This window comes from Vulpes vulpes, chromosome 9 (assembly GCF_048418805.1).
Source record: "Vulpes vulpes isolate BD-2025 chromosome 9, VulVul3, whole genome shotgun sequence".
Taxonomy (NCBI): Eukaryota; Metazoa; Chordata; class Mammalia; order Carnivora; family Canidae; genus Vulpes; species Vulpes vulpes.
In genome coordinates this window covers 22,682,794-22,703,779 of record NC_132788.1, presented here as the reverse complement: position 1 = coordinate 22,703,779, position 20,986 = coordinate 22,682,794, and the positions used below count along the sequence as shown (strand labels likewise).

General features: G+C 35.2%; 1 protein-coding gene and 1 non-coding gene across 8 annotated transcripts in view; both read right to left on the bottom strand.

Annotated features, from left to right (window-relative positions):
* Positions 1 to 20,986, bottom strand: part of FZD3 (frizzled class receptor 3) — a 93,912-nt gene that overhangs the window by 3,778 nt on the left and 69,148 nt on the right. For all 7 annotated transcript variants that reach the window (XM_026007846.2, XM_026007849.2, XM_072719579.1 and 4 more), the window contains 2 exons: positions 13,776 to 13,924; positions 9,472 to 9,705 (listed from right to left, as the gene is read on the bottom strand). In XM_026007846.2, the coding sequence (XP_025863631.1) occupies positions 9,472 to 9,705; positions 13,776 to 13,924 (383 nt within the window). The remainder of the gene's footprint in view (positions 1 to 9,471; positions 9,706 to 13,775; positions 13,925 to 20,986) is intronic.
* LOC112926842 (U2 spliceosomal RNA) lies at positions 10,923 to 11,104 on the bottom strand. Its single transcript, XR_003236417.1, has one exon. It is a non-coding gene; the product is annotated as a U2 spliceosomal RNA (small nuclear RNA).

Here is a 20,986-nt window from a genome sequence, read left to right as displayed (position 1 = left end):
TATGTGTAGCCCAAGACTCAGCCTTTGAGAAGTACAATGTATGTGAACTGGGCTGCAATGCTTATTGCAGGCAGGCAGTTTTCTCTCCATCATTGTGCTTATCTTGAAACGCAACAGTGGGAGCATCAAAGATAAGAAAACATACATTTGTATACACCTCTTTGTAAAAAAGTATTTAATTTAGGATAATCAAGCTCAAAGAAAATGTAACTGAATATAATTTATACCTTTGATTAATATATATATATATCTTATTTCTAAAATTAAAAAGGATTTTTTAAAATTAAAAAGCAGGTCATTCCTTTTTAAAGTAGTCATCAGGGATACCTGGGTGGCACAGGTGGTTAAGCATCTGACTTTTGGTTTAGGCTCAGGTCATCATTTCAGGGTTGTGAGATCAGCCCTTTGTGGGGCTCCATGCTGGATTCTCTCTCTCTCTCTCTCTCTCTCTCTCCCTCCCCCTGCCCCTCCCCCAACCCCGCCCCCTGCTTACATGTATACTTGTTCTCTAAACAAATAATTTTTTAAAAATTCATCAAAAGAATGAATCATTAGGAGCTGAAGACCTACTGACTGTCAAAAATCATTCATCATGTTTTCACAATAATTACAAATTTCATGACTCAATATGAATCATTTATAAAATTTAAGATTTTATTATTTATTTATTAAGATCTAGATCAATTTAAAAAAATGTTTTATTTATTTATTCATGAGAGACGGAGAAAGAGAGGCAGGGACACAGGCAGAGGGAGGAGTAGGCTCCACACATGGAGCCTGATGTGGGCCTGATCTCCGACCCCAGGATCACACCCTGAGCCGAAGGCAGACACTCAACTGCTGAGCCACCCAGGTGTCCCAATTTAAAGATTTTAAAGACTTATTCATACACTACTGAGGTGATCTAGTTTTATAGAAGTGCGTGTCAAATAATGTTTGTGTCAGATCACAAGAGTTTAGATTGAGGAGTCCTGGGGTGCCTGGGTGGCTCAGGTCATGATCCTGAGGTACTGGGATGCAGCCATTAGGTTATAGGCTCCCTGCTCAGTGGAGAGTCTGCTTCGCCATCTCCCTCTGCCCTTCCTCCCGGCTCATGATCTCTCTCTCTCAAATAAATAAATATTTTCTCAAGAAGTTGAGTTCTTTTATTTCTATTTATTTTTATTAAAAGATTTATCCATTCATTTTAGAGAGAAAGAATGAGAGAGCACATGAGTGGGAGGGGGTGCAGAGGGAGAGAAGCAGACTCTCCACTGAGTGCGGAGCCCCCACGGGGTTGATCCCACCAACCGGAGATAATGACTTGAGCCAAAATCAGAAGTTGGAAGCCCAATCGCTGCAGCCACTTAGGCGCCCCTATTTTTTATTTTTTTTAAGATTTTATTTTTAAGTAAGCTCTACATCCAGTGTGAGACTTGAACTTCCCACCCTGAGACCAAGAGTTGCATGTTCCACCAAGTAAGCCAGCAGGGTGCCCCAGAAGTCCTTTTAAAATGATAAAAGAAAGCACGTCTTTTGTTTCCAGTTTGAATAAAGCAAAAAAGAAAATCTAAGAATGAAAAAATGCATTTTAAATATTTAAAAAATCTTTTATGTTAAGTAGGTAAAAGTATTTAATTCTTTTCTATTAAAAGATATTTCACATTCAGGACAAATAGTTTTAAATTTGATTTGTATATTTTGGTAAAATTACACTGTTTGCAAATGAAAATATTTCAGAATGAGCTTGTTATTCTAACTAATAATTACTATTCTGCATCATAATTCTTGTCCTAAAGTGAGTGAAAGATATTTCCAAATAAAATTTGCCAGGTAATTTTGAGATCTTAAACCTCTCAAATGACTTCATAAGTATCTATTTAAAATGAATATGGCAAATGGAAAAAAAGCAAAGTATGATACAGTTTAATGAATGATATCAAAATAATTTAAAAATAAAAACAAATCATTATTTAAAAATATGAATTGGGTATTTTCTAAAATAAAACCTAAATCTTTGGGTCTAACAAATAAGACTCAAAAATATATTTTCCATAGAAAAAATTACTATGCTGAGTTCTTATGTTTATTTATTTAAGTGAAATATTAAGGTTATCCACAAAATTCTAGAATATGAACAACCTGCCTATGGATAATTAGGAATCAACTACACAGAAAAATAAATTTAATTATAGAGTTTAATCTCAATCATATATATGGGAATTACCAGATTTATTTATCTTTTGCCAGTCATTTAAACCACTGTGACTGGGGTGCTTGAGTGGTACAACTGGCTAAGCGTCCAACTCTTGGTTTCAGCTCAGGTCATGATCTCAGAGTTATGAGATCCAGCCCTGCCTCAGGCTCCACACTCAGCATGGACTCTGCTCTCTGCTTAAGTCTCTCTAGCTCACTCCCCCTCTGTCCTTCCTTCCCCTCTCTTTCTGTTCCCTTAAGATTTCTTTCTTTTCTTTCTTTCTTTCTTTCTTTCTTTCTTTCTTTCTTTCTTTCTTTCTTTCTTTCTTTCTTTCTTTCTTTCTTTCTTTCTTTCTTTCTTTCTTTCTTTCTTTCTTTCTTTCTTTCTTTTTTCTTTTCTTTTCTTTTCTTTCTTTTCTTTTTTTAGATTTCTCAATCTTAAAAAAACCACAACACAGGATGCCTGGATGGTTGAGTGTCTGCCTTTTGCTCAGGGCGTGATCCCAGTTTGGGGATCAAGTCCCACATCAGGCTCCCTGGAGCAGCCTGCTTCTCCCTCTGCCTGTGTCTCTGCCTCTCTGTCTCTCATGAATAAATAAATAAAATCTAAAAAAAAAACCCCACATAAAACCACAACACTGTGACCATCTACTCTACTATGCAATATAAAAACGTACATTAATTTTAATATAAGCTTAGGAAAAATGATAGGAAAGGTTAATTTGCTGAAAAGATAATACGGTATATTCCAACATCAAAATGAAAGAAACATAAGATAACTTAGTCTTTTTCATTCTCTATACTAAGTACTGCCATTAATATAAATAATTGAATTCATTTTGGTTTAACCAGTGTCTCATTATTCATTCCCTAGCTTTCCCTTGTCATGTCACCTACCTATCACCTAATCACTCATTCCCAAACCTCCACCTACCTACTCATCTACTTCCTTTTCTACACATCATCTCATCTAACCAACAATTACTTATTCTTTGAAGTTGACATACATGTGTAGGTGTATTTACCTTAGTCTACTGTATTTCATGTAGCAATGAGATCAATAATTACCCATCAAGGAGTCTGGACTAGAGTGAATATTGAGAAGCAGGTGTGTGTGTGTGTGAGATTTCATAACCAGATACTATTAAATGATGAGAACAATGGCTAAAAGATAGTGTTAATATGCAAACTTAAAAACTGACATTTAAGAAAGAAATCTCCATGAGATGACTTCTGGAATTATGAAAACCCCTATTTAGACTCTTAAGTCCAACACGGTCTCAGAATCTTTCAGATCTGCTCTTATGTTCTGGCTATGGAAGAATGCCTTATAGTAGGAGTATCTGTGTACCACAGAGAACACCCTTCATAGGCTGTCATTTTAAGTTCTGGGGTCTGAATTTCTGGGAAACACCCGCATCATTTCTTTTTTTTTCTTTTTTTAAAAAGTAATCTCGGGCAGCCCGGGTGGCTCAGCAGTTTAGCGCTGCCTTCAGCCCAGGGCCTGATCCTGGAGACCTGGGATCGAGTCCCACACTGGGCTCCCTGCATGGAGCCTGCTTTCCCTCTGCCTATGTCTCTGCCTCTCTCTCTCTCTCTGTGTCTCTCATGAATAAATAAGTGAAATCTTAAAAAAAAAAAAAAAAAAAGTAATCTCTACACCCGACTTGGGGCTCAAACTGACGAACTCAAGATTAAAAGTTACATATTCTACCAACTGAGCCAGCCAGGCACCCCTAAATGCCCATATTATTTCTAAAGTCATTAGTTATTTAATAGATTGGTCTATGGATAAATAGGTAGATAGACAAACATACAGATAGATAAACAGATATGCAGATGGAGATATATGCTTAGCACTCTGCTAGGTACTGTGGGGTAGAGAGATGTCTATCACCTAATTCTCATTCTCCAGAAGTTACAAACGTAGGTGAGGAAAGATAGCTGTATGGAAAATAGGTCATATTCCAAAAAATGATTAAAAAGCAATTAACTGCCATGGATATGGGAATTAAGCAGTCCTTAAAGGATGGGTATGATTTTGATTATGCAGAGAGGTAGGAAACAGCATTATAGGAGTCATAATCTATCTTTTGTTTTTTATGACACTATACTTTTATAGATTCCTTCATACGTCAACAGCACTTTCTCTGAATCACTTTCTGACTATTCTTCTTGTATTATTATTACTGTAAGTATTTATACCAAGGTCTCATTCTTGATCTATTCTATGTTTCAAGTAATTCCATCTCATAATTTTAATTATCAATTACCTTATATTAAGGATTATAAACTTTCTTACCTAACGCTCCAGTTCCACTCAGATTACAGAGGCTGAAATACCCTGTATTTTATTGCCTTCAGAAATTCTCTACTCAATATGAATTTATCTTTTATTACCATTCATTCATCCTATATATTTCCTCTAAGCTATTTTCATGGGCCATCTGATCTTTCCCTTTGTTTTTTAAAGATTTTATTTATTTATCCATGACAGACACAGAGAGAGAGAGAGAGAGAGAGGCAGAGACACAGGCAGAGGGAAAAGCAGGTTCCATGCAGGGAGCCCAACGAGGGACTCGATCCTGGGTCTCCAGGATCAGGCCCTGGGCTGAAGGCGGCATGATCTTTCCCTTTTCTTAAGTTCTATAACATCAATCATTTCTAGCACTCACTGTTTAAATTATGTGCTGACTTGTACTATTATATAATTGGCTCTTAGGTAAATGTCTTACCTTTCCTATAAGATTATGCTCCAGGAATGCAGAAATTATACCTTACCTGTCTCCTATATATCTCTTTATACACAGAATGCCATATGCACAGGAGGTATACTATAAATAATTGTTCATTCCTTATTGAAAAGTATGAGATTAAAAATGTCAAATGTAAAATAATGCTGAGAATTAGTTCACAGAGGGTGGTGTTGACAAACCATATTCTTAAAGACTCTCAAATCCCCTTTCTCCTTGAGTATCTTAAGATAGGACCCATAAATTACTGCAGAAACTTCCTAACTGGGATTACTTACAATCTTTTCTCCTATGTTGTTGCCAAAGTGATCTTTCTAAAATACAAATCTGATTTTATTACCTCAAGGCTCCAAGTCCTTTAATAGGTTCTTACTACTGTCTGGAAAAAAATCTAAACTCTTCAGCATGTTTCATCTGTCCAAACATATATATATACTATCTAACTGCCTGTTTGTCCTCCTTGCCTCCATTCATGTGGTTTCCTTGTCTTTAATTTCAACTGCCTCCTCTGTTCCTATTCAAGTAGAAATCCTGCTTGTGGAGTTTTCTTTGACTTTCAGTAATAAATTAAATGGTATTCTCTGGGATCTCAAAGTATTTTGTATATGGTTTTATTATATCCGTTAAAGTATATTACAATTGTTTACTCTTCTGTCTTCCATCTCTGTGTCCCTAACACTCAGAAGAGCGTTTCTCATACAAGAGTGTCGAATGGAAGGGAAAAGGCAAAAAAAATGAAAGGATCTTTGAATGTGGTTAAAAACAGGCCACTGGTGATTGTAGAAAGTACAGTTTAGGTGGGTAAGAAGGCAAAAAAAAAAAAAAAAAAAGACTAGGTATATGTGAAATGAAGGATGGAATAGGTAGAAAGAAAATATTAAAAATATTCATTTTAAAAATCTGGCAAAAAAAAGAAAAAAGAAATGGATAAAATAAAAAATATCACTATTTTTTTTTTTTTAAAAAACACAGAAAGCTGACCAAGTTCTAAGGCAAAAGAAAGCAATTTGAGAGAAAAAAACAGCAGGTTTAAAAGAGTAAGTATAGAAATTATATCCTACACTCAGAGGACAGAGAAGAGAGAGTAAAAGGTGAATGTAAGACAGTTGTGGACACCGATGTTTTAAAGTGAGCATAGAATACTTTCCATTTCAGGCATTAGGATTCCTTTAGTTTCAAAGGCATTTCATTCCTTTAGTTTCCCAAACTAGAAATCTTAAAAACAAAAAACCCCAAAACCAAACAAACAAAAAACTTTTGGCACATTCCTTCTATCCAGCTGTTATTAATCTATAACCAACTACTTTCATTTCTTCTTTCTACACATCTTTCAAATCAGCTCTCTCTTACCCCTGCCACTACTCTACTACCTAATAAGCCCTCATCAACTCTCAACTGAATTACTACGAAGCTCCTAACAGGTTTCTAATTCTAGTGTCTCTATCATCAAATTTAACAAGAATACATATCCAGACTTCTCTCAAACATTCTCTGTGAAGCTTTCTCTGACCCTGTCCCTGACCAGATTTACTCCCCCTTCCATGCTACTATTGCTCCTATACAACAGGGGTTGGCAAACTCTGGCTCACAGTCAACTCTGGCCCCTTCCTATTTTTATAAATAAAGTTTATTTGATAAATAAATAAAGTTTAATTAGAAAAGCCACTCCCATTCTGACTGTATATATTTATGGCTGCTTTCATGCTACAACAGCAGAAATGAATAGGTACAACAGTGACCATTTGTCTAAAATATTTACTATGTGGCTTTTCATAGAAAAAGTTTGCCAACTTCTAGACTCTATAACCATACTTATATTTTACTTTACTTGTTCACTTACAATAATAATAGAAGTTGCTATCAGGTACTTACTGAGATAAGCACCATTCCCAGCAATTACACATATTATCTCATTTACTCTTCAAAACACTCCTAAAGGGGCAGATATTCCTATTTCCATTTTTTAAAAAAGATTTTCTTTATTCATGAGAGACAGAGAGAGGCAGAGGGAGGAGAAGCAGGCTCCATGCAAGGAGCCCGATGTGGGACTTGATCCTGGGACTCTGGGACCAGGCCCTGAACCAGAGGTAGACACTCAACCGCTGACCCACCCAGGCCTCCCTACTATTTCCACTGTACAGATGAGGAGACTGAGGATCTTCATTCTAGACTCTATGTTTTAAACAACAGTAATACTGTCTATATTTTCTTTCTTGAATTTGTTAAGAACAAAGATCATGCCTAAATCTTCTTATTCCCAGAGCCTAGCATAGTGCTTGATATAGTATATATTCCATAATTGTTTACTAAATTAATCTTACTAACATCCATTTTCACCCTGGCCTTCTTCCTGCTTGGTACCCTTCAATGCCTCCATGTTTGCTTACTGCATCAGGTCTAAACCATAAACTGCTCTGAATGGCTTTAAGTCTGACCATAATCCAAGGCAACTATACTTAGCAAAGTTCAAAAAACTTAAAAATGTCCAACTTCTAGGAGTTTTATGGTTTTGGGTCTTACATTTAGGTCTTTAACCCATTTTGAATTAATTTTTGTATATGGTGCAAGGAAGTGGCCCAGTTTCATTCTCTTGCATGTTACTGTCCAGTTTTCCCAATGCTGCTCATTGAAAAGATGGTTTTTTATCCATTGTATATTCTTGTCTCCCTTGTCATAGATTAATTGAGCCTATGTGTGTGGTGTTATTTTTGGACTCTCTGTTCTGTTCCATTGATTCACGTGTCTATTTCTGTGCTAGCACCATCTTGTTTTGATTACTACAGCTTTGTAGTGAAATCTGAGATTATGATGCCTCCAACTTTGTTCTTTCTCAAGGTAGCTTTGCTATTTGGGGCCTTTGTAGTTCCATACAAATTTCAGGATTACTTGTTCTAGTTCTGTGGAAACTGCTATTGGTATTTTGACAGAGACTGAATTAAATCTGTAGATTGTTTTGGGTAGTACGGACATTTTAACAATATTGATTTTTTCAGTTCTTAAGCATGGACTATCTTTCCATTTGTTGTGTAATTTTTAATTTATTTCATCAGTGTTTTATAGTTTTCAGAGAATAGGTCTTTTGCCTCTTTGGTTAAGTTTATTCTTTGGTATTTTATTATTTTTGGTGCAGTTGTAAATGAGACTGTTTCCTGAAATTCTTTTTCTGCTATTTTATTATGAGTGTAAAGAAATGCAACAGATTTCTGTATATTAATTTTGTATCTTATGACTTTACTGAATTCATTTATCAGTTCTAACAATTTTCTGGTGGAGTCTTTAGGGTTTTCTATATATGGTATCATGTCATCTGCAAATAGTGAAGGTTTTACTTCTTTAGTACCAATTTGGATGCCTTTGAGCATAGGCAGTAATCTCTCTGACATCAGCCATAGAAACATTTTTCTAGATATGTCTCCTCAGGCAAAAGAAACAAAAGCAAAATTAAACTTTAGGACTATACCAAAATAAAAGACTTTTGCACAGTGAAGTAAACTGTCAACAAACAAGGCAACCCACAGAATGGGAGAAGATATTTGCAAATGATATATTCAATAAGAGGTTAATATCAAAATATATAAATATTTATATACAACTCAACACTAGGAAAACAAATAATCCAATTAAAAGATAAGCAGAGGACCTAGCTCAACATTTTTCCAAACAAGATATACAGATGGCCAACAGACACATGAAAAGATGCTTAACATCACTAATTATTAGGAAGTACAAATCAAAACCACAATGAGATATTACTGCATACCCATCAAATGGCTAAAATAAAATAGACAAAAAAATAACAAATGTTGATGAGGATGTGGAGAAAAAGGAACTCTAGTGCATTATTAGTAGGAATGCAAACTGGTGGAGCCTTTGTGGAAAACAGTATGGAGTTTCCTCAAAAAATTAAAAATAGAATTACCATATGATCCAGTAATTCCACTCTAGGGTATTTACCCAAAGAACACAAAGATACTAGCTTGAAAAGATATATGCACTCCTATGTTTACTGAGGCATTATGGATAAAGAAGATGGGGTATATATAAACAATGGACTATTACTCAGCCATAGAAAGAATGAGATCTTGCCACTGGTGACAACATGGATAAACTTAGAGGGTATAACACTAAGTGAAATGAGTCAGATGGAAAAAGATAAATACCATATGATTTCATTCACATGTGGAATTTAAGAAGCAAAATAAATGAATAAATGAAAAAAGAGCCACAAACAAAGACTCCTAAATACAGAGAACAAATGGGTGGTTGCCAGAGGGGAAGTAGGTAGGGGGCATGGCTAAAACAGATAAAGGACATTAAAAGTACATTTTTTATGATGAGCACTGAGTAATAATACATAGAATTGTTGAATCATTATATTGTATACCTGAAAGTAATAATACTATGTTAATTATACTTCAATTTAAAAACATTTTTAAATACAAATAATGTTCAGCTTCTTTTTCAGAATTGGCTACTCTTCCTTCTTAAGCTGTGTGACTCTAATTCAATATATAAAATAAAGTAAGCTACCAATGAAACTCACCTGCCATCACGGGACCTGTGGAGACTGCCGTGGTAGCTGCTTACTTTGCTGTGGACACTCCCTGCTTTGCTTCTCTGATCATCCACCATAGCAAGCTGAGTTGAAGAAGCATGTGTGGACGTTCCTTGAGTGGAAGTTCCTCTTGATTTTCTTATAATAGGAGTATTTGGATCCCTCAGAAGAGACTGAGCAAAATCAGGTTCCTGTAGTACCTGTCGGCTTTCATTTACTATCCTAGAAAACAAAATACTAAGTTAAAGGTACAGAATAACATCCCTGTAGACCAATAAATGTGACACAATGACATTATTCTTGAAATTAATTGCTCTTCAAATGTCTTTAGGAGAGATATAATATTGTTGACAGAGGAAAGAATCTGTATTCTAAAGTGGCATGATGGAAAGATGCCTGTATTAGAGTAAGAAAGTCTGGATTTTAGTTCATTAAATACATGATCTCATGCAGGTCATTATCCCCTTTCCTTCATTTTCCTCATCTATAAGATGAAGCTCTACAATTTCATCATTTCTAAAAAGTCACTTTCAATTAAAGAAATTTATGATTCTCAAGGACTTTGAAATTTTTTTTAAAGATTTTATTTATTTGAGAGAGAGAGAGCAAGCACAAGTAGGGGGAGAAGCAGAGGGGGAGGGGGAAACAGATTCTTCACTGAAGAGCCCCGCTGGGGCTTGATCCCAGGACCCCAAGATCAGGACCTGAGCCAAAGGCAGACATTTAACCCACTGGGCCAACAGACACATGGAGCCCCGCTGGGGCTTGATCCCAGGACCCCAAGATCAGGACCTGAGCCAAAGGCAGACATTTAACCCACTGGGCCACCCCACTGCCCTTCAAGTACAATGAAATATTATAAAGATACTACAATAAAGTAGAGAAATATTTTCTTGAAGTTTATGGATGTATTAGAGGCCTCACTGTAGTGTGTGTGTGTGTGTGTGTGTGTGTGTGTATAATTTAAGGAGATGAATTATTGTTAAGAACAAAAGCTTTTAACTGCTATGAAAAGGTTAAAAGCAGATAAATGTTTATGATAATGAACAATGCAGCAATTAAACTGATAGAAGAGTCAGTTAAATAGTAGCAAAGATCAGAGACTCAGTTTATGTAAATAAACGACTGAGAATCAGGGGTTAAAGCTAGAATCAGAAAAACAATTAAATGAAAAAATAAAGCTCTGACATATAAGGATTTGATCATACATTGAGAAAGTGTATATATTCTAAATTTTCAGATTACAAAAGGATTGTTGTTACTATTATTGTTTTTAGTGGTGAGGTAGAAGGGCTAAAGAATGGTTAATACTTGTTGGGTACCCACATTGTGCCAGGCGTTTTACATAAAGTCTCCTTTGATCCTTCTTAATGTTTTTATTATGGAGATCAATGTTCTAAGAGGGTATCTCTAAGAGGATATTATATATCTATTGTGAATAGATCTCTATTAAGTATAAATACTGTCATCTCCATGTCATAGATGAAAAAACTGAGGTCCTAAAGGATTAAAGAACTTTCCAAAGTCACACAACAAAATCAACAGTCAAACTTAAGTTTAAATAGCTTGGTGGTACTTGGATGGCTCACACTTGATCTTAGCCAAAAGGCCAAGAAGCGATGCTTAGGTGGCTCAGTTGGTTAAGTGTCTGACTCTTGATTTCAGCTCTGAAAATAATCTCAGAGTTGTGAGATCAAGCCCTTCACACTGGGTGTGAAGCCTGCTTGAGATTCTCTCTCTTCCTCTCCCTTTGCCCCTCCCTCACACTCTTGCACTCTAAATAACTTAAAAGCTAAATGTAAGGCAATGATAAAATATATTTATAATGATAAAATATTTTATATAACATATCTGTATATGACACATAACATATATATAATACACACACACATATATACACACATATCTCCTCAAATCAAAGTTTCAAAAACTAGATAGAAGAAAGAACAAGTCAAAGACAGTTTAAAAAAAAACAACCAAACAAGTATATGTTTCTCTGGTCATCAATGGCCCTAATCATATAATCATACATCCCAAGTCAGTCTTGGTTGCTAACGTTATTTTCTAAACTTATTTTTTTTAATTTAGTTCAGACTGACGTCTGGTCATGCCAAAAATTTACTCCATCTTCAAATGGTAAAGTTTTGTCCCCTCATTTCATAGATAAGAAAATAGAGAAATTAAATGATACGATCTAGATAATTCCAAAATAAGACTTCTAAAAATATTTCAGTGTCAGAATTACTAAACACAATCTTAAATGTGGCTTCACTTAGGGGGAAAACACTAATTCAATTAGCACAATTTTAGAAACTAGTCTCTTTATAGCATAGTACATAACAAAAGGGATAAGAGCAAAGATGAGAGTCTAGAGTCAGACTACTTGAGTCTGAATCTCAATTCAGCATTCACTATGAAACCCTGATTCCATGCCTCAGTTTCCTTCTCTATAAAATGATGATCTCTCTTACAAGGCTGTTTGAAGGATTAAATGGTTTAATAATATATAAAATGCTTAGAACAGTACTTGGAGAATTGAATGTGTTCAATTAATTGGTAACCATTATCACAATTACCTTATAGCTATTTCTCAAAGCCTAAAGCAGACAAATGCTAGAGATAGCTATTGGATGCTCACACTCAAGCTCCAGGATAAAGAACTGCCACTCTAGTCTAAGGCATAGTCCTGGCTTGTAGGACCACAATGACTTTGTTAGGTGGGGATCCATGGTCACAGAAAACCAAATAGAAGGGTCTTGGGAATTCTAACCAATTTCAAAAGGATTCTGGCCCAACCAGCATCCAGCAAATAACTAGGAGTAGCCCCGTAAGAGTGGGATTAGTTCTATCTAGAATTATCAATATAATGCTATTAAAGAATTGTTTGTGTATGGTCCAGAGATGACCAGGAATGTTTAATACAAGCCATTTTCCTCAGTATTTTCTTTTACTGTGATTAAAATGTAAATATTTCAAAGAATACACAGATAAGTCACAGTAAATCCCACAAGGATTTTTCCATGAAGGCAGGGACTTGGCATCCCTGGTATCACAACATAGTTCGTGGTACATAGTAAGCATTCTATCAAGACATTCTTAAAAAATGAATGCCCAGGAAACACATTTTGTTGTTGTTAAATAACTCTTATTCCCTTCTTTCCTTCTGTGCTCAATGAAACTGTTACTTAAAGGAGAAATGCATTATCTGGTACCCCTAGTAGCAGCCTCAGATACAGTAGTAAGAAATGTATATTTAAAAATTGGGATTATTTTGTGTCAGTCTAATCTGTGTAACAGAAATGGATAATTACTCGTACTTTAGAAAATACAGATTTTGTTAATGAGGCATTTTAAGTTGTATGGGAAAAGTACAGTAACCCATATAAGGCACAATTTAAAATACAACCTGAAGAGTTTTATGGACTATCTCTCAAACCTATTTTCCACGGACTTAGCTTAAGTAAAATCATAAGCATATAGACTCCATTAACTTAGAATTTGAGATAATTCAGGTATTATATCCACATAAGATTTAAACGGAGTAAAAAGTTTGAAATCTTTTATTCCTTTATGAATATTCCAGGGGCTTGCTTTCTTTTGCTTCATGACTAAAGATTCCATAAATATGTCCTCAAGAGATTGCTTTGGCAAGTTTTATATTTTTACCATGACACTCTAATACACAGTGTGGCCAAAGATGAATTATAATAATTTCTTTGATTCACTTCATTATCATTTTATAATATATTCAATATCATTTTTCTATTTTGGCTTTAATGTATACTTTATCATAATGGAATAACATGTTATCCATATAATTTCTGGTATATTTGGAAGAACAATGGGCAATTGGAAAGGAAGTCTAACCTAATACTTGTATGATTTCAGTCAAAGCATTTAACCTCTGTGTCTTAGTTTTTGATCCATAAAACAGAAATAATACATACCAGTCCTCCCAGGAATATTGAGAAGATCAAGTAATAATATATATAAAAGCATTAATTTGTTTTTAAGAAAATTGTAATTTAAGTTTTTGAAAATAAGAGACTAGATTTCCCTCAAATATTCTGAATTAGTGAGGTGTAGATCTTAAGCCTGGTTCTACCTGGTTCTCTTCTTAGATAAACTTTCATTAATACATGCTACTCTGCTAATCAGATTATAACTGGTAGCAGCTGAGGTTACAATCACTTTGAAACACATCCCCCAAATCCAAATTATTTTCACATAAGCAACACATTTTATGTGAATATGAGGCTTGTGAACATTGTGATTTGATTATTTCAACTTACTCTTTTTTCCTACGACCGTGAAAAAAACTGGCCCATTCAAAGCATGTCTTTTTGCTTCCAACCCAAAAAATGGAGGGAATACCAACTATGAGAGCCATCAGGTATTTCATCAGAAAGAGAATCAGGTCTGGACGACTCATTTGAGTAACCTACAAGAAGGGAAAGAAAAATATTTTAAATATGTAAAAAGAACTTTCTATCAAAGGCCATTATCAATATTTTTTAAAAATAGTAATTCTACAGACTTGATATTTTCACTTACAGAGTTCCAGAGTTAATTTTCTCATTATATGGAAAAGATACACACTTTGAAAATTTGACATAAGTTTCTATTTCATGTTTTGAATCTTATATTTTTCTTCTTAGCTCACAATGCTTTTTTTTAAAGATTTTATTTATTTATTCATGAGAAAGAGAGAGAGAGAGAGAGAGGCAGAGACACAGGCAGAGGGAGAAGCAGGCTCCATGCAGGGAGCCCGACATGGGACTCGATCCCAGGTCTCCAGGATCACGTCCTGGGTTGAAGACGGCGCTAAACCACTGAGCCACCCGGGCTGCCCACAATGCTATCTTCTAAAGAAAAAGATTATTAACGTAGAATACAAGCCATGAATAGGGATAGAGAGACTCAAATAATACCTATATTCTTCTTGGCTAATTCTGTTAGTCCTATCATTGGTCATTACAATGTAAGAGTAGGAAAGTAGTAATCTTTTCCCATTTTATTAATTTCTGTTCTTATCTTTTATAGTCCTTCCTCCCGCCTATTTATTTTACTCTGCTGGGTGTTTTCAAGCTTTCTTTTTAACCTATGAGTTATTTATAAGTACATTTTCTAGTTTCTAGTCAGATGAGTTTTTAAAAGTTGCTTTTTATTGTTGGTTTCAAGTTTAATTATTGTGGTCAGAAAATGTGGTCTATTTCATTCTGGTTACCTTAAACTTTGAAGACTTCCTTTTGATTTAAGACACTATGAATTTTTGTAAGTATTTCTTGTGAACTTTAAAATAGCATATACTAAAAATATATATATAAAATAAAATAAAATAGCATATATTTGGGGATCCCTGGGTGGCTAAGTGGTTTAGCACCTGCCTTTGGCCCAGGGTGTGACCCTGGGGTCCTGGGATTGAGTCCCGCATCAGGTTCCCTGCATGGAGCCTGCTTCTCCTTCTGCCTGTGTCTCTGCCTCTCTCTCTCTCTCTCTCTGTCTCTCATGAATAAATAAAATCTTTTAAAAAAATAGCACATACTTTCTATTGGGTACAAAATTTTCTATATGTATTAGATCAACTTTATTAGTTCTGTCGTTCAAATTTTCTGTATTCTCAATTAATTTTACCTGTTTTATTTTTTAAAAGATTTTACTTATTCGTTTGAGAGAGCATGCACGAGCAAGGAGGGGGTTGCAGAGGGAGAGGGAGAAGCAGACTCCCCATTGAGCAGGGAAGCCTAATGCAGGGCTTGATCCTAGGACCCTGGGATCATAACCTGAGCCAAGGGCAGATGCTTAACCAACTGAGACACCCAAGTGTCCCTACCAATCTGTTTTATTTTATTTTTATTATTTTTTTTCCTACCAATCTGTTTTAATAGAGGCATGGCAAAATCTCTCACATAACTAGGGACTTGTCAGTTTTCCTTCTAATCCTGTCAGTTTTCACTTTCAAGCCTATGTTAGGTGTTTAAATTCAATAATGCTCTAGCTGCTCATTTTGCTTATTAATGCTCTTCACCTTAAACTGTATTTTTATCTGACATTACCAAAGCCAAATCAGCTTTTCACTTCATCATGGCAGCATATTTTCAAGGTGTATCTTTTCCTATTTGCCAATGTATTTCTTTCAAGTCTGTCTCTTTTGGTTATACTGCTTTTAAGTAGTATATGGTTTACTCCCACTAAAACGTATACCCCATGAAAAGGTTATTTTCCCCTTTTTTTTTTTTAAGATTTTATTCATTTATTCATGAAAGACACACACACACACACACACACACACACACACAGAGGGGCAGAGACACAGGCAGAGGGAGAAGCAGGCTCCATGCAGGGAGCCCGACGTGGGACTCGATCCTGAGTCTCCAGGATCAGGCCCTGGGCTGAAGGCAGCACTAAACCACTGAGCCACCCAGGCTGCCCTTTCCCCACTGTTTTATCCCTACCATCTAGACCAGTGCCAGCATGTAGTAGGTACTCAATAAATACATACATTTAAAATATACTTGGTTTTATTTTATTTTTTAAATCTTTTTAAAAAATTATTTATTTATTTATTTATTTATTTATTTATTCATTCATTCATTCATTCATTCATTCATGATAGTCACAGAATGAGAGAGAGAGAGAGGCAGAGACACAGGCAGAGGGAGAAGCAGGCTCCATGCACCGGGAGCCCGATGTGGGATTTGATCCCGGGTCTCCAGGATCGCGCCCTGGGCCAAAGGCAGGCGCTAAACCGCTGTGCCACCCAGAGATCCCCCTACTTGGTTTTATTTTAAAAAATTAGTTAAAATGATCAGCATCTCCATCTTTTTGAGTAAGAAAATACTCCTAGCATACTTTAGCTACCTATATTCTTTATTATTTTCCAGAAATTCAAAACAACCTTTGTAAAAATAGTTATCTTTATTATCTATAACTTTGTTAAAAAGTACACCCTATGCCTACCTTTGGGTTCCCTTCACTTCTTGCTAAAGGATGATCTTTAGAAATTCTTACAAATAAGGTATGCCAGACATAAATTATTTTAGTCTTTGACAATGTCTTTATTTTCCCCTCAGTCTTGAATGATAGTATAGATGGGTAAAGTTATCTCTCAGCATTTTAAAAACATTAGTTCATTATCTTCGAGTTTCTGTTGTTTCTGTTAAGAAGTCTAATTGATAATATTTTGGAGATTTATTTCCTTTCTGGTAGCTTTAAAATTTTTCTTTATCCTTTTCACCTTATATTCCCATTGAATGTCTCTCATTATGATTGATTTTTATTTCTCCTGCTTAGCATACAGAGTGTACTTTTATCTAAGGACCCAAGTTTTCAATTCTGGAAAATTCTCAGACATTAGGTCTTTTAGTCATTATTACAGCTTTTTGTTCTATAACTCCCATTAGATGTGTATACTGAAGTTCCTCAATCCTTATTTTTTATGTCTCTTAACTACATAATTACATAATTTTTAGCATTCTATGTCTCTCTATATTCTGCATTCCGGGTGAACCCTTTAGAGGAATTTTCTACTTTACTAATTCCCTCTTCAATCATGTCTATGTTAGGATTCATTCTATCTACTGATTTAAGTTCCATAACTTCAATTCTAAGATGTCTAATTAGTTCTTATATTTGTGTATTCTTATTTCATTTCTGCTAATGTATCATTATTTCTTATTCTTTTAAAATGGTTTTTATTATTTATCTTTTGGAGAATCCTAAACATACCTTGTTTTTAAGATTTTATTTTATTCATGAGAGACACAGAAAGAAGAGGCAGAGACACAGGCAAGGGAGAACAGGTTCCATGCAGGGAACCTGATGTGGGACTCAATTCTGGGTCTCCAGGATCACACCCTCAGCTGAAGGCAGGCACCCAACTGTTGAGCCACCCAGGTGTCCCTAAACATACTTATTTTTAAATAAGTCTTTAAAAAATTCGTTTACTACTTTCATTTCATCTGGGAGCAAATCCATCTTCTGACTGTTGATTTTGTTGTATGCTTTCTAGGTTTGGCTTTTTTCTTTTTTGAATTGTGCGTTGGAATTTTAGTTTGCAGGTTTGAGAATTTTCCCTCCTCTCCTCTTCTCCTTTCTCTCTCTTTCTCTCCCTTCCTCCCTCCATTTATCTTAGCCTGTCTCATGACTTTTTGTCTTCACCAGTGCACACAGGTACATCTTCAAAAACTAGGTTCCAAAAAAAAAAACCAACCAAACAAACAAACCAGGTTCCATATTGGTGACTGTGAGCTTCAGACGTTATTGGTTACTGGGGACTCAGTACTGAATCATTGCAGTTTGGCTTAAGTATTGGTCTTACAGCTGTGCTGGCGACCTCACATCTCTAGATAAATATTTTTATATTAACTACAGCTTCAGGGAACAGTTGCTATTACTTTTTACACAAACTTCCTTTCAGGAGCAGGGAGCAAGGGAGCCTCATTTCCAATTTCTACTTTTAACCAATGAGGCTAATTCTGGCCCTCTGACTTCCGGATGACACACTTCCCATTATACCCCAGAAACTGGATGTCCAATCACCTTTGCTGGAGTTCAAGAGGCCCATGTTTTTCATCCCAGTCATCAATTTGCATTTCTTTTTTTTCTTTTTTTTTCTTTTTATTTATTTATGATAGTCACACACACACACACACACACAGAGAGAGAGAGAGAGAGAGAGAGAGAGAGAGGCAGAGACACAGGCAGAGGGAGAAGCAGGCTCCATGCACCGGGAGCCCGACGTGGGATTCGATCCCGGGTCTCCAGGATCGCGCCCTGGGCCAAAGGCAGGCGCTAAACCGCTGCGCCACCCAGGGATCCCTCAATTTGCATTTCTATTATACAAATAAGTTTCTTTTGTCTTTTAGACTGATTACATTTTAAAACTTTTATTATGGTTTATATATAACTGATTTTATGTTTTATCTATAACTGCACATGATTAGAGTTAGCCTGTAAGCTCAAAACATAAAACTTAAATTATACTTATAACCTAGAATTAAGGTGTAATTCCTTTAGAATTTACCTAAAAATCAAAAAGCAAATATTTATAGATCATCCACTACTCTAAGAATAATTCTGTTCAAAACCCCGTGACTTATAAAACAGATGTAAGGTTTGATTAATGTTCCTACCAAGCTGATAATCTAAATGAAAATGCAAATTTAAAAAACCACTGAATAGTTAAGAACTATAGTTAAGAAGCAAGTGAAGAGATACTAAGGCAGATCATAAATAACCTCCCCATTAAAAAGTACAAAAGCTTCCTATTGTTTCATTTTCTAAAAAATTTTATTCTTAAGTAATCTCTATACCCAAAATTGGGCTCGAACTCATAACCCCGAGATCAGGAGTCACATACTCTACTGAGTGAGCCAGACAGGTGCCCCTGTTTCACATTTTTTAAAAAATACTTCTATATATAGCATCATTTATTGATGATCTCATACACTACAAAACTTTTTATCCCCTCCCCCCAGCTTCTATAACACTGCATAGTCAGATTACTCTCCTAATGAGGCATTATTTTCTTACTTCATTACTTTTTCTCTTGACTTCCTACTCCTGCTCTTCTACCCTTTGCTTCCCCACTACCCTCTATACAAGAGTTCTTAAAGTCACTCCTCGATTCTCTCTTTACACTTTCTTTTTTTTTTTTTAATTTTTATTTATTTATGATAGTCACACATAGAGAGAGAGAGAGGCAGAGACATAGGCAGAGGGAGAAGCAGGCTCCATGCACCGGGAACCTGATGTGGGATTCCATCCCGGGTCTCCAGGATCGCGCCCTGGGCCAAAGGCAAGCGCCAAACCACTGCGCCACCCAGGGATCCCTCTCTTTACACTTTCAACTAATCATTTAAACTTAGAAGTTATCTACTCATATTCTTTTTTTTTTTTAATTTTATTTATTTATTCATGATAGACACAGAGAAAGAGAGAGAGGCAGAGGCACAGGCAGAGGGAGAAGCAGGCTCCATGCAGGGAGCCCGACGCGGGACTCGATCCCTGGTCTCCAGGACCAGACCCTCGGCCGAAGGTGGCACTAAACCACTGAGCCACCAGGGCTGCCCCATCTACTCATATTCTTTACCTAATTTGCTTTCAATATAGTTGTTCTGTGAATATAATTAGTATGGTGGTATTGATAAAATAATACAAGTATGCCTCTTCCATGTTCAAGTAGCTTTAGCTATTCTCCCCATGTATCCTACTTTTTTGCTGCCAAGGACAAGGCTACCATTCCAAAAGTCCCAGTCAATTCGATAAGATGCCCTGCCAGAAGCAAAACTTAAAACATGGTGTAAGTATTGGGAACCATGAGACAAAATGATATCCAGAAAATCCAATAAAATCAATAGAAAAAGGAAACAATCAAAGGGTTCAGTAAGTTGGGCAAGATTAATATAAAAAAATCAAATGTTTTCTTACGTATCAGTAACCAGAGAAGAAACATAATGAAAACAATTTCATTTATAATAACAAACAAAAGCAAGAAATATCTAGGAATAAACCCAGCAAGAAATACAAGAAAATGATAAAATGCTATTAGAGAACACAGAGAAAAACTGAAATACTAGAGATACAGTCCATCTTTCTACATGCAAAGATTTAATGTTTTAAAGATGTCAATTCAATTATCCCCCAAATTAATCCTATAAGCTTGGTACAATCCAAAAAAGAGCAATAGGATTTTTTCATGGAATATTAAAAGTATATGATGAAAGTATTTCAAATGGGGAAAATATCATAGATTGTTTAATAAATGATGTTAGTATGGTTGGCAATCCACCTGGAAACAGTAATTTAGATGCCACCTCTCACAAGAAAAGAAATAAACTCTAGACAGATAATAATAAATCATAAAAGTATGAAAAGAATGAAGAACATTTTTATAATGGCGGTGCAGAAGGCCTTTTTAAAAAAGTAACATGAAGCAAAAAAAGACATAAAAGGAAAAGACTAATAGTTTTGAATGCTAAAAACTTAAAACTTCTGCAGAACAAGAAATATTAAATCAATAGGTTAATGACTAAGTAGGAATATTAACTATATTATCTGTCAATAAAGCAAATTAAGAAACAAACTGAGTAAAATAGAACAAAGGGAAGAAAACAGCAAATACACACACATACAAGGATATACATATCAACAAAGTTAACAAAACTAAAATAGCTTTAAGAGATTACTTTGCTCAATTCCATTCAAATAAACCTGAAAACAAAAACAAATGGTAGTAAAATATAAACAAAATTAATTATATAAATAAAACTATATGTCTCATTTATGAATTTTTATTCAAATAGAATTGAACAGCAAATTTAAAAGATATGCCATGACCAAAACCCAAAATACAAAGATGGTTCAATATTAAGAAACCAATTTATAAATTCCATACACTGCTGGATCAAAGGGAAAAATATATATATAATCATTTTCACGTATGCCAAAAGGCATTTGATAAACTAAACACCTATTTTTGTTTTTTTAAGAGTTGTAAAAA